Source organism: Eubalaena glacialis, chromosome 6 (assembly GCF_028564815.1).
Source record: "Eubalaena glacialis isolate mEubGla1 chromosome 6, mEubGla1.1.hap2.+ XY, whole genome shotgun sequence".
Taxonomy (NCBI): Eukaryota; Metazoa; Chordata; class Mammalia; order Artiodactyla; family Balaenidae; genus Eubalaena; species Eubalaena glacialis.
The window spans coordinates 68,720,890-68,735,338 of record NC_083721.1 but is presented as its reverse complement, the minus strand read 5'-3'; the positions used below and the strand labels follow the sequence as shown (position 1 = coordinate 68,735,338).

At 37.8% G+C, this 14,449-nt stretch overlaps 2 protein-coding genes across 5 annotated transcripts in view; one reads left to right on the top strand and one right to left on the bottom strand.

Annotated features, from left to right (window-relative positions):
* EAF2 (ELL associated factor 2) overlaps positions 1–3,218 on the bottom strand; it is a 53,725-nt gene extending 50,507 nt beyond the window's left edge. For both annotated transcript variants that reach the window (XM_061194234.1, XM_061194235.1), the window contains exon 1: positions 3,014–3,218. In XM_061194234.1, coding sequence (XP_061050217.1) covers positions 3,014–3,122 — 109 coding nt within the window. In that variant the 5' untranslated portion in view covers positions 3,123–3,218. The remainder of the gene's footprint in view (positions 1–3,013) is intronic.
* Positions 3,219–3,310: 92 nt separating this feature from the next.
* The window catches only part of IQCB1 (IQ motif containing B1), a 61,972-nt gene continuing 50,833 nt past the window's right edge, over positions 3,311–14,449 (top strand). For 2 of the 3 annotated variants that reach the window (XM_061194227.1, XM_061194223.1), the window contains exons 1-4: positions 3,311–3,389; positions 3,927–4,009; positions 8,295–8,406; positions 8,640–8,802. In XM_061194227.1, coding sequence (XP_061050210.1) covers positions 8,307–8,406; positions 8,640–8,802 — 263 coding nt within the window. In that variant the 5' untranslated portion in view covers positions 3,311–3,389; positions 3,927–4,009; positions 8,295–8,306. Of the gene's footprint in view, positions 3,390–3,419; positions 3,442–3,926; positions 4,010–8,294; positions 8,407–8,639; positions 8,803–14,449 lie in introns of those variants that run through there. The other variant, XM_061194224.1, reaches the window with a different exon arrangement.

Sequence of the window (14,449 nt, the reverse complement as noted above, 5' to 3'; positions counted from 1 at the left end):
ATTAAGAGGTACAAGCCTCCAGTTACATAAGAAACAAGTCATGGGGATATAATATACAGCATAAGGAACATGGTCAATAATATTGTAATAACTTTGTATGGGGACAGATGGTTACTAGACTTACCTTGGTGATCATTTCATAATGTATGCAAATGTCAAACCATTATGTAGGAAACCTGAAACTCACATAATATTGTATGTCAACTATGTTTCAATAAAAAAAATTTTAAATAAATAAACAAATGTCATGCTAAAATATATTTGAACCATCCTTACAAATTATCATGATACTTTCAATATATATCTTTACAGCCTTACCTGTTAAAAAAACTTAGAAGATTTAGAAAGATATTTACATTTAGTGAATGAATGAAAGCTTCAAGCATTATGTAAAACTAATATTGAAAATATTGTATTTTTCACATACCTGTCAATTTAAGGGCAGTTCATAATTTTAATAAAAAATGATAGAATGGCTGAATTTATTGCTTCATTCTATAGATAAGATGAGCTCAGCAACTTAAAGTGAATTGTCTATTTTACATAGTTAATAAAAAGTTGAAATTAATGTATTATCTGTGTGTATTTCTGTTCTACTTCATTACAGAGCTTAAACATGAGTATATTTTTCTGAAAATAGAAACAAAGTTCTTCTTCAGTTCCCTGAGGAAAAAACATATCTTTATATGTAGTAGTGATAATTAAAAATACTAAACATTTTTGGTTTCCAGAAAGAAAAATGTACAATTAAAAAAAAAAATAAATTATATCCACCTGCCTGTATGAAAGTCTATAGTTTCCATCCCTCACTCTGAGTCCTTAAGGATGAGAATCATATGGGAAATGAACCTATCCTCAAGGATAATGATTGGTTTTCTTTTAATAAATCTAGAAAGGTTCTGTCTGCTTCAACAAGAATAAAACTAAGGGCTGAAAACCTTTCTGATGTCTTCCACAGGACTAAAGGTGTATTCAAACATTTGGGTTTCTTGTGGTTATTATTGTTTTGTTTATTTTCATTCTTGTAACAGGATCATCTGATACTCTGATTCTGAAGACACGATTCCAGCATTTTGAGAACTTTTATAAATAAAAGGCTTTGAAGCACCTGCAAAGTGCTTTTCAAAGGCTATTTCTTATTCACTTAATTTGGGGCTTATGCCCTTAAAAAGAGACTATATACCCAAGTTACACGAAAATAGATTCTTGAGCAAATTCGTGTAATCTCAAACCTTATCATTAAAAAAATTGATACTAAGATTACTGCATACCTGAGAAAAAAGAGGAAAGGAGAGGGAAGTTATTATTTGGGAGAAAGGCATGGAGAAACCAGATAAGAACTATATCATACTTCTGGAAAATGGGACTGAAGAAGGAGAGAAACTGTACAGCCAGCACTAGCTGTTTCAAGGTCTTGGACCACAAAGTATGGTAAAGAAGGGACAGTGTTGAAGATCTGTTTGCAAATATCGCCCCCATTTATTCTATCAACCGGATATTAATTTTGCTTAATAAAATCCTTTCATAAAATGTAAATATATCCTTGGAGAGTTAAACCTATTGGTTCTTCATACCTTTACTGTGAGTTACTGTAATTAGATTGTGCACAACTTAGGTAAACTTTTGGAGAATGTGAATTTTAATTGAAGCATGGCACACTTCAGAGTAAAAACCATAAAGATCTCTGAACAGTCTAAGGACAGAATGACTGAGAAGGGTGGAATGATGAGACACTAAGGAAGGGCAGGGCTAGAAAGAGGAAGTGAAAAAATACTTACTTTACAATTTGGCCACAGAAAAATAAGAGGTTATGATTCAGTGATCTCAAAGTTTCCTTCCCACTCTATAATTCTATGAGAGCTATTATGCAAAACATGAATGTTTTACATACCAAATCATAATATACTATATTTTCCTTCCTGGAATCTACACCATCCAACTATTAAAGCAAAAGAGTTCCATTTTCTACCTCAACAACATAAAAGAGAAAAATGTATCAAAACTAGTTCCAGAGGACAAAGGGAAACCAAAAGGAGAAATCACAGGGGGTAAATATCTTTCTAATAAATTCATAACACACCCTTCAGTACAGTGATAATCAGTATTTGATAAGTGATGAATGAAATCAGGGGTCCAAAAGAGATACAGATTATTAGAATAGCCCAGAATCTTTCTCCAGGAACACATTAAATAAGAACCCTCACCAGTCAGACACCAAAAGTGAAGAAAGGAGAGAATGTTTTCCTACCAACCTAAAGGCATTTTCATCAGTCAGACACCAAAAGTGAAGAAAGGAGAGAATGTTTCCCTACCAACCTAAAGGCATTTTCCCTTCCCATTTTCCTTTGCCCCCTTCCATTTGTCACCTTATTACAGCTGTTCCTTGAATAACACGCACGGGTCCACTTACATGAGGATTTTTTCCAATAACTAGAGTATCTGTATTTTCATCTTACAGATCTTTAAATTAACCAAGTGTGGGGAAAAGTTTGTGTTCCATTAGAGATTACAATACGTGGAATCAAAAAAACTATAGTTTGAGTCCTGATTCTACCCAAACGGTTTCAGCTTCGGGACCTTGGGTGAGTTATGTATCGATTCCTTCGTTTTTGAGGCAGAGATAGCAGTCCGTGGATTTTCCACTGTGCGGGGTCGACGTCCCTAACCCCTGCGTTGTTCAAGGGTCAACTGTACTTTCCTTTCCACCTCTGCATGATCCGCCAGTCACGTCTGCCTCCAACCATAGTCACCCCTGTAGACCTCCTCCACAAAGCGTCTCTTTCTACCTGCTGGTCTTACCTAAATCTCTCTGCTCAGAATTACCCACACCTGCTCGACCAGGCTGCTTCCACCGGCCCCCTAGCACTCCGGACAGGGCAGCGGGTCGCGCTGGGCACCCCATTCTCCCATAGAATAAGGGGGGGTCTGTGCGAACACGACTTGGAGAGAGTTGTGCTTCCGCACCCCCATACCCAGAACTCCCCCCCTTTCCCCGGGGGTCGTCCTCACTCACAGCGCACAGTGTGGAAGGCGCAGCGCGGCTGCTTCTCAAAACTCTCCCCTAACTTGAGAACCCGCTCGCGACTGTCAATATGCGAAGGTCCCGCGCTTCCATTCATCATTCTCCTTCGGCTCCGACTCTGCCTTGGCCACCGCCGCTCACTACCCTCTGCCAACTCAGCCTGAAGAAGTGCTCGGCCGCCGCGGGCGCAGCCACCATAGACTCCGCCCCGCGGCCGACGAGCGCGGTCCCACCGGGCCTCTCGCGTGCTGATTGGTTTCCTGGAGAGGGGCGCCCCGCCCCTTGGCCCCGAGGCTCCTGGTCCTGCAGCGGGGCTCCATTTCCCACGTTGCGACGCACGCAGACTCCGGCACGCCGCGTTTCTGAGGTGAGCGGTGGGAGCGGGGTTATTCGGCGGAGCAACGCGAGGCAGGAAGGAGGTAGCCGATCTGACGGGGCGGCTGGGGAAGGAGGGCGCCCCGGGATACCGGGAGGCCCGGACCGCAGGCTTCTGGACCAAGCGACCCGTCTTGTAGGAGCTCTTAAAGGGAGAATCGGCCTTTTCCACGCCTTTTCTGTGGAGATCTGGTGTGGAAACTGAGGCGGGGGAGGGGCGGAGCCTGGTCACTAGGCCTGGTGTCTTGTCCAAGGCCTGGTAGCACGAAAGCCGGCTTTAGAATCCGGAGTAGAGACGCCCGTGGCCTCAGAGACGCGGTCGGTGGACCTGACTGGAGGCGACGCCGTTACCTCAGCAATCGTTTTTTGACCTTATGTTCCAAAGGAAGTTCCTGGTGGTATAAGGATTGGGATAGAGCGAGGGGTGTGAAGTGGGGCGGGTAAAAAAGTTTCAGAGTTTGGAACTGCAGATATTTAGGATTAGTTGCAGCTGGATTGCATTGGGTTACCTTCTTTATCTTCCTCACAGTGATCTGTGGCGGCGGTAACGGCACGGCCCCGAAGACGGAATTCCCAAAAGATCAAGGCCAGACCTTGTGCTCTGGCAGCAGGGTAATAGCATTAATAATTGAAAAATAATTGTCTTTTTTCTTCTTTTTTCCTGTCAAAAGTTCGTGAGTTTAAGGGTAAAGATGAGAGAAGTGCTGTATTAGAAGAGAAGCCTCCAAGAGAAGGTTTACAAATGGTTGCCAAAACAGTGGTGGTTTTTCAGGGTAATTCCGTAATCAGAAAACTTTCTCACTTAACTGCTACCTTCGCCAGGTTTGTAATTTATTGTTCCAGGCAGGTAGATGCATGTGTCTCTCTCAGCCTATCTGCTTGTCCAAATTCTACTCTTTTAAGGCGTACTAAGACTGTTCCCTGTGGTAGTTAAGCACTTGGGTTCTAAAGCCAGAATCTTTGGGTTTGAACCCCAGCTTCATACTCTATACAGTATGACTTTGTGCAAACCAAAGTTAAGAATGCTCATCATTAAAATGGGAGGAAAAAATAATAGTACTTATACCTCACAGTTGTTGAGAGGATTAAATTAGTTAGTACAAGAAAGCATTTAAAACAATTCATGGGATAAAGTAAAAGCTCTCTGAATGGTTATTATTTTTGAGACTTTACTGTCATGCAACATTTTAGGGCCATCTTTAGTGGCTGCCTTCTTTTCTAAACCTTGAATTATTCTAGGAGGTAGGAATTATTATTTTGTTTACAGGTAAGAAAGCTTGTTCATGGAAACCCTGTCCTCTGACTCTGTGGTCTTTATTCTTATCATCTGTGTCACCTATTTGGCATGTAACGTATTTTACATAATTATTTTATTTTACATATGTGTGTATATGGGTCTGTGTGTATACTTTTCTTTCCTAGCCAGAATGTGAGCAGGAAATCTGTCCTATATAAAATCTTTGTGAACCTTGGGTCTATCATAGAGCCCTACGCATGTTTGGTGGTGGTGATGATGTTTTAGTGATGTTTTATTATATTAGCCAGAGAGCAAGAACAGTGTTGTGAATCTATTTTACTTTAAAAAGGCTTTCAACCAGAAGTCTGAGGTTTCCATTTTATAACCAGGAGAAAAGCAGAGCATCAAGAAATTGAGATTTTGGAATACCCAAAGTTTGTGCATTTATTCATTGTTTCAACATATATAAATACTAAGTACCTACCACATGCCAAGCGCTATTCTAGCCTCTGGGAATATAACAGTGAACCAAAGAGGTAAAAAGGCAGCCACCAAGAATGGTATGAGTTTTGCCCTTGTGAAGCTTACCTTCTAATGTGAATTTTCTCTAAACATATATCTAAATGAAATATGTTGTACTAGCCCAGGAAGAAACAAATAGACTAATGAACTAAATAGAATCTAAAAATATACCCAAGTGACATTTCAGATTGCTTCTCTTGTATCCATTCATGATAAATTATCTCAGAAATTTATGACAGCTATGTGCATTTGTTCTTTTTTCACCAATCTGTAACCTCATCTGTTATAGCTTCCTATCTTAAACCACTCACAAAAATAACTTACATTTGTATTGAAGATATAAATAAAGTTGTATGTTTATGACGATATAAGTAAAACAAAATAATAAAAACAGTAGAAAAAATTAGGAGATTATATTTTAGCTCTTAGGGTAGGGAGGACCTTTCTAAGCATGACTCCAAAGGCAGAAGTTATAGAGGGAAGATTGTTATACTTGACTACATATAGATTGTAAAACTACAGTAAAACCATAATCAAGCTTTAAAAAATAAACGACAGATGAGGATAAAGTGTTTATAGCCAATATAAAAGATAAAGGGTGTATATCCATGTATGAAAAACTTAAAGCTTCTACAAAAGAATAAGACAAGCCAATAGAAAAATTGTTGAGGTATGTGAAGAGAAAATATATAAAAGAATAAATGGCCAGTGAACATGAAACGTGCTGAACCTCCCTAATAATCAAAGAAATAAAAATTAAAACAAGATGATACCATTTTTCACCTAGCGGATTGACAAAAATGTAAAATATAACAGTAGGTACTATTGAAGGCATAGTAAAATGAACACCCTCATACATTGTTGGTGGAAGTATAAATTGGAACACCCATTTTGGAGAAAAATTTGGTATCTAATCAAAAATTTTAAAATATGTGTCCTGCCACCCGGCCATCTGACTGCAAGGGAAGAATTCATCCCACAGAGTACTATCATGAGTACCTAAGACATATACTTTGATATTCATTGCAGCATTGCTTGTACTAGCATACACTCTGAATGACTTCCAGTAGAGGAGATGTTTAAATATATTTTGATACACCCTTACAAAGGAAGCATAGCATAATGCAGCCATTGGAAAGAATGAGATAACTATATCCACTCTCCTAGAAAGTTAGTGTGCCAAGAGTTGTGCTGGGCTTTCTTTAAAAACGTTTCCAGAAAACTTGTTTTTTAATGATGTGTATTTTACCTAAAAAGGAATGATTTTTGGATCCTGTATTATGGCCAACTCTTTTTTTTTCAATATTTATTTTATTTATTTATTTATCTTATTTTTGGCTGCATCGAGTCTTAGTTGCAACATGTGGGATCTTTCGTTGCGGCACGGGAGCTCTTCATGGCAGCATGCGGGCTTCTCTCTAGTCATGGCCTGCACATTTTCTCTCTCGTTGTGGCGTGGGCTCCAGAGCGTGTGGGCTCTGTAGTTTGCGGCACACGGGCTCTCTAGTTGAGGCGTGTGGGCTCAGTAGTTGTGGTGTGTGGGCTTAGTTGCCCCGCGGCATGTGGGATCTTAGTTCCCCAACCAGGGATCGAACCCGCATCCCCTGCATTGGAATGTGGATTCTTTACCACTGGACCACCAGGGAAGTCCCCAGCTCTTTAATATAAAGGGTGAACTGTGGTGCCAGTTATGAAGAATAATAGCTTAAAAAGTGAGAAGTAGGTTATTTGGGAATATGTTTTGTGTTTCTTTACTCTTTTATGTGGGAAGGAATATAATGAACATTGTAATGGAAATTGGATTCATACTGATCTGGATTTGAATACTGACTCCACCACATGCTGGTGGAACCATGACAAGTTTCTTAACTTCTTCAAACTTTACTTTTTTTTAATCTGTAAAATGTAGGTGATTAAAGGCTCTACCTCATAGTCCTGTTGTGAGGATTAAATGAGATAATGCATATGAAAGCACTTAGCACAGTGCTTAATTCATAGTAAGCACTTAATATATGTTAGTATTTATTAATTATAAGTAAGTTAAGATTATACTTTTTTTAAATGGTATCTTTGAGCTTTGAATGCTTAAATTAAAAGAATTTAATTTTCTTTAAATTTTTTAAAGAAAAGTTTTAGCAACAAATTGAATTGGGATGTGGATTTTTTTTAAAGATAATCGATTTATTCACTATGCTATTTATAAACAAGCTTTGGTTATCTTATAATAACATTTCTGAGTTGTGTGTTGGGAATCCCCAGGACCAACTCCAGGTTTAGTAATTTGCTAGGAGGGCTCATAGTTCTCAGGAGATAATCATAATCATAGCTATGATTTATTACACTAAAAGGATACAAAGGAAAATCGTCAAAGGGAGAAGGCACATGAGGTGAAATTCAGAGGAGAACAGGTGCAAACTTCCAAGAGTCCTCTCCCAGCGGAGTCACATAGGACATGCTTAATTCCTCCTTCAGTGAGTTGTAATAACATGTTGAAGTGTTGTTTACCAGGGACACTCACTAGAGACTCAGTGACAGAGTCTTTATTGGAGATGGTCATGTAGGCATCATCTGCTACCACATATCAGAATTCCAGACTTCAGGAAGGAAAGCAGGTGTTCAACATAAACCGCATTGTTTTTACAAACAGTTTAGGCCCAGTGAGCCAGTCATATTAGGAAATTGGTGGAAACCCTCCTGAAATCCAAGTTCCTAGACATCAGGCAAGGGCCAACCTTGTAAGGAGACCTTTAAAAAAGATATCAGTCTTAGGCCTGTATTAGCTCATTTCTGCACACTCAGTTTCTCTTTTATGATAAAAGAAAATTAACTCCTGACCTAGGATTGTTGTGCAGATTAGAGAGAGTGAATGTGAAGCACCAAGCACAGTTTCTGACTCTTAGAGAGTGCACAATAAACAGTACCTAGTGTAGCTGTTACAGTAAGGTATAAGGGTCTTTAGCTCTTTTAGAGGTACACTAGTTGGAAAAACCAGTTTCTCCCTATAAGGAAGAAATGAGAAAAATCTACCCTTCACTTCTTGAACCAAGCAAAGCTGTAGTCATTTATATTTCAAACATTATTTAGGGGGTGAATGTTTTAGGCTATTGACCTTTATTTTTCTGATTCTGTCAAATATAGGTGGTATGAGAAATGAAGGCAATGGGTACAGACCCAAGGATCTTATCTCTAGCTGCTGAAGTTGCAATAAGTCCTGAGCAGAATGTCCCTGTTATACTGTTGAAGTTAAAAGGTAAGAAAATCTTTTTGTGATCGGCTGACACTGTTTAACAAAACAAATTCCATCATGGGTACAATTTTAGCATTTGTTGTTAATTTGTTCAGTGAAATCTTAACACTGTGATAAAGCAGTGATTTCTTTTTCCTTTTAAATGTATTTTTAGTCATTATTCAACCTATAAAAATATGGATAGCTCTTGGATTTATTGAGCAAAAATAAGTGTATCTTATTTCCTTTTGCCTTAGAAATAATAAACAACACACCTTTTGGAAGCTCAGAGTTGAAGAAAGTCAAACAAGATATATATTGTTATGATCTCATTCGGTATTGCCTCTTGGTCCTCAGTCAAGATTGTTCTCGAATCCAGGGTGGTTGGACTACAATTTCCCAGCTTACACAGATATTAAGGTAAAATGAACAATAAATCAGCTTGTTGTTGAGGGATATAGTAGTAGATTCTTAATTTCAACATTTGCTTTCTTTTCTTCATCTGGCTAACAAGCATTGGCAACCTCCCATAGTATGTTATGGATGTACTTTTCCTTCATACTATATATTATTATTCCTAACTGTATTTGTGAATATTTCACTGTCAAAAATTTCACTCCATAAGCTCTACGAAGATGGTGATCTTGTGCTCACCACTGAATCCCAGGGGCCTAATAGACTAAAAACTAAAGAATATTGAAGAAGTGGAGAGATTAAGGCACTGGCTCTATACTGGAAAAACTTACAGTAGTCATGGGATGACAGTCATGTGGATTTATCATACAAGGCAGAATGAAATAGGTGCTGAAATGAAAGGCATAAGCAAAGGACTGCAGGAGAAGAGATACAGAAACTTCATTTCACAGTATATTGGTTTAGCTGTCTCAACTGTATATTTCATTAAGTAACCCAAATCATGTCAATAAATTTAGAAGCAGCATTTACTGATCTACTGCCATGCTAGAAATTACGAGAAAAAGATCAAAATCTTTTTTCATATAGGAGGCAATAAAATAAATCAGGTGTTCTCACTGTCTAAGCCACTTCCTAATTAAGTAACTGAAAATGTGCAGTACTAGTTGGATCTTAGCTTTTGAAACTGCTTATAATTAAACATAGATAGATAAAGGCCAGATTCAAGGTATACAGTTAGGAAAAACAGTTAACACATGTAATATTCTTTATACCTTAATTTTCAAGATTAATTATTTCCTTAAGTAAATAGAGCCTTATGTCTTTGTGTTGTTAGATATGTTAGCTCATGGAAATATTGATTGAGCTAGGCTCTCAGAAGTGGACTCCAAGTCTTAAGAAATCCCCATGTTTGTGAATGTACAAAAAACGTATTTCATTTATTAACATTTTCAATGAAAATAGTACTCTTAATTAACTTTAGAAACCAAAGGGAAAAGAGAAACTGGTACATGTGAGTGTAAGTCTATTGACCTTAGGAACTGATATGCAAAAAAAAAAAGCATTAGTCAGTTTTTTTTTTTTTTTTTAAACATCTTTATTGAAGTATAATTGCTTTACAATGGTGTGTTAGCTTCTGCTTTATAACAAAGTGAATCAGTTATACATATACATATGTTCCCATATCTCATCCCTCTTGCATCTCCCTCCCTCCCACCCTCCCTATCCCACCCCTCTAGGTGGTCACAAAGCACCGAGCTGATCTCCCTGTGCTATGCGGCTGCTTCCCACTAGCTATCTGTTTCACATTTGGTAGTGTATATATGTCCATGACACTCTCTCACCCTGTCACATCTCACCCCTCCCCCTCCCCATATCCTCAAGTCCATTCTCTAGTAGGTCTGTGTCTTTATTCCCATCTTGCCACTAGGTTCTTCATGACCTTTTTTTTAAAATTTTTTTTCCCTTAGATTCCATATATATGTGTTAGCATACTGTATTTCTTTTTCTCTTTCTGACTTACTTCACTCTGTATGACAGACTCTAACTCCATCCACCTCATTACAAATACCTCCATTTCATTTCTTTTTATGGCTGAGTAATATTCCATTGTATATATGTGCCACATCTTCTTTATCCATTCTTCCGATGATGGACACCTAGGTTGCTTCCATGTCCTGGCTATTGTAAACAGAGCTGCAGTGAATATTTTGGTACATGACTCTTTCTGAATTATGGTTTTCTCAGGGTATATGCCCAGTAGTGGGATTGCTGGGTCGTATGGTAGTTCTATTTTTAGTTTTTTAAGGAACCTCCATACTGTTCTCCATAGTGGCTGTATCAATTTACATTCCCACCAACAGTGCAAGAGTGTTCCCTTTTCTCCACACCCTCTCCAGCATTTATTGTTTCTAGATTTTTTGATGATGGCCATTCTGACCGGTGTGAGATGATACCTCATTGTAGTTTTGATTTGCATTTCTCTAATGATTAATGATGTTGAGCATTCTTTCATGTGTCTGTTGGCAATCTGTATATCTTCTTTGGAGAAATGTCTATTTAGGTCTTCTGCCCATTTTTGGATTGGGTTGTTCGTTTTTTTGTTATTGAGCTGCATGAGCTGCTTGTAAATCTTGGAGATTAATCCTTTGTCAGTTGCTTCATTTGCAAATATTTTCTCCCATTCTGAGGGTTGTCTTTTGGTCTTGTTTATGGTTTCCTTTGCTGTGCAAAAGCTTTTAAGTTTCATTAGGTCCCATTTGTTTATTTGTGTTTTTATTTCCATTTCTCTAGGACCTGGGTCAAAAAGGATCTTGCTGTGATTTATGTCATAGAGTGTTCTGCCTATGTTTTCCTCTAAGAGTTTGATAGTGTCTGGCCTTACACTTAGGTCTTTAATCCATTTTGAGTTTATTTTTGTGTATGGTGTCAGGGAGTGTTCTACTTTCATACTTTTACATGTACCTGTCCAATTTTCCCAGCACCACTTATTGAAGAGGCTGTCTTTTCTCCACTGTATATGCTTGCCTCCTTTATCAAAGATAAGGTGACCATATGTGCGTGGGCTTATCTCTGGGCTTTCTATCCTGTTCCATTGATCTATATTTCTGTTTTTGTGCCAGTACCAAACTGTCTTGATTACTGTAGCTTTGTAATATAGTCTGAAGTCAGGGAGCCTGATTCCTCCGGCTCCATTTTTCATTCTCAAGATTGCTTTGGCTATTCGGGGTCTTTTGTGTTTCCATACAAATTGTGAAATTTTTTGTTCTAGTTCTGTGAAAAATGCCAGTGGTAGTTTGATAGGGATTGCATTGAATCTGTAGATTGCTTTGGGTAGCAGAGTCATTTTCACAATGTTGATTCTTCCAATCCAAGAACATGGTATATCTCTCCATCTATTTGTATCATCTTTAATTTCTTTCATCAGTGTCCTATAATTTTCTGCATACAGGTCTTTTGTCTCCTTAGGTAGGTTTATTCCTAGATATTTTATTCTTTTTGTTGCAATGGTAAACGGGAGTGTTTTCTTAATTTCACTTTCAGATTTTTCATCATTAGTATACAGGAATGCAAGAGATTTCTGTGCATTAATTTTGTATCCTGCTACTTTACCAAATTCATTGATTAGCTCTAGTAGTTTTCTGGTAGCATCTTTTGGATTCTCTATGTATAGTATCATGTCATCTGCAAACAGTGACAGCTTTACTTCTTCTTTTCCGATTTGGATTCCTTTTATTTCTTTTTCTTCTCTGATTGCTGTGGCTAACACTTCCAAAACTATGTTGAATAATAGTGGTGAGAGTGGGCAACCTTGTCTTGTTCCTGATCTTAGTGGAAATGGTTTCAGTTTTTCACCATTGAGGACAATGTTGGCTGTGGGTTTGTCATATACGGCCTTTATTATGTTGAGGAAAGTTCCCTCTATGCCTGCTTTCTGCAGGACTTTTATCATAAATGGGTGTTGAATTTTGTCGAAAGCTTTCTCTGCATCTATTGAGATGATCATATGGTTTTTCTCCTTCAATTTGTTAATATGATGTATCACGTTGATTGATTTGCGTATATTGAAGAATCCTTGCATTCCTGGAATAAACCCCACTTGATCATGGTGTATAATCCTTTTAATGTGCTGTTGGATTCTGTTTGCTAGTATTTTGTTGAGGATTTTTGCATCTATGTTCATCAGTGATATTGGCCTGTAATTTTCTTTCTTTGTGACATCTTTGTCTGGTTTTGGTATCAGGGTGATGGTGGCCTCGTAGAATGAGTTGGGGAGTGTTCCTCCCTCTGCAATATTTTGGAAGAGTTTGAGAAGGATAGGTGTTAGCTCTTCTCTAAATGTTTGATAGAATTCTCCTGTGAAGCCATCTGGTCCTGGGCTTTTGTGTGTTGGAAGATTTTTAATCACAGTTTCAATTTCAGTGCTTGTGATTGGTCTGTTCGTATTTTCTATTTCTTCCTGGTTCAGTCTCGGCAGGTTGTGCATTTCTAAGAATCTGTCCATTTCTTCCAGGTTGTCCATTTTATTGGCATAGAGTTGCTTGTAGTAATCTCTCATGATCGTTTGTATTTCTGCAGTGTCAGTCGTTACTTCTCCTTTTTCATTTCTAATTCTATTAATTTGAGTCTTCTCCCTTTTTCTTTTGATGAGTCTGGCTAATGGTTTATCAATTTTGTTTATCTTCTCAAAGAACCAGCTTTTAGTTTCATTGATTTTTGCTATTGTTTCCTTCATTTCTTTTTCATTTATTTCTGATCTGGTCTTTATGATTTCTTTCCTTCTGCTAGCTTTGGGGTTTTTTTGTTCTTCTTTCTCTAATTGCTTTAGGTGCAAGGTTAGGTTGTTTATTCGAGATGTTTCCTGTTTCTTGATGTAGGCTTCTATTGCTATAAACTTCCCTCTTAGCACTGCTTTTGCTGCGTCCCATAGGTTTTGGATCGTCGTGTCTCCATTGTCATTTGTTTCTAGGTATTTTTTGATTTCCCCTTTGATTTCTTCAGTGATCACTTCGTTATTAAGTAGTGTATTGTGTAGCCTCCATGTGTTTGTATTTTTTACAGATCTTTTCCTGTAATTGATATCTAGTCTCATAGCATTGTGGTCGGAAAAGATACTTGATACGATTTCAATTTTCTTAAATTTACCAAGGCTTGATTTGTGACCCAAGATATGATCTATCCTGGAGAATGTTCCATGAGCACTTGAGAAAAATGTGTATTCTGTTGTTTTTGGGTGGAATGTCCTATAAATATCAATTAAGTCCATCTTGTTTAACGTATCATTTAAGGCTTGTGTTTCCTTATTTATTTTCATTTTGGATGATCTGTCCATTGGTGAAAGTGGGGTGTTAAAGTCCCCTACTATGATTGTGTTGCTGTCGATTTCCCCTTTTATGGCTGTTAGTATTTGCCTTATGTATTGTGGTGCTCCTATGTTGGGTTCATAAATATTTACAATTGTTATACCTTCCTCTTGGATCGATCCCTTGATCATTATATAGTGTCCTTCTTTGTCTCTTGTAATAGTCTTTATTTTAAAGTCTATTTTGTCTGATATGAGAATTGCTACTCCAGCTTTCTTTTGATTTCCATTTGCATGGAATATCTTTTTCGATCCCCTCACTTTCAGTCTGTATGTGTCCCTAGGTCTGAAGTGGGTCTCTTGTAGACAGCATATATATGGGTCTTGTTTTTGTATCCATTCAGCCAGTCTGTGTCTTTTGGTGGGAGCATTTAATCCATTTACATTTAAGGTAATTATCTATATGTATGTTCCTATTCCCATTTTCTTAAATGTTTTGGGTTTGTTATTGTAGGTGTTTTCCTTCTCTTGTGTTTCTTGCCTAGAGAAGTTCCTTTAGCATTTGTTGTAAAGCTGGTTTGGTGGTGCTGAACTCTCTCAGCTTTTGCTTGTCTGTAAAGGTTTTAATTTCTCCATCAAATCTGAATGAGATCCTTGCTGGGTAGAGTAATCTTGGTTGTAGGTTTTTCTCCTTCATCACTTTAAGTATATCCTGCCACTCCCTTCTGGCTTGCAGAGTTTCTGCTGAAAGATCAGCTGTTAACCTTATGGGGATGCCCTTGTGTGTTATTTGTTGTTTTTCCCTTGCTTTTAATATGTTTTCTTTATATTTAATTTTTGATAGTTTGATTA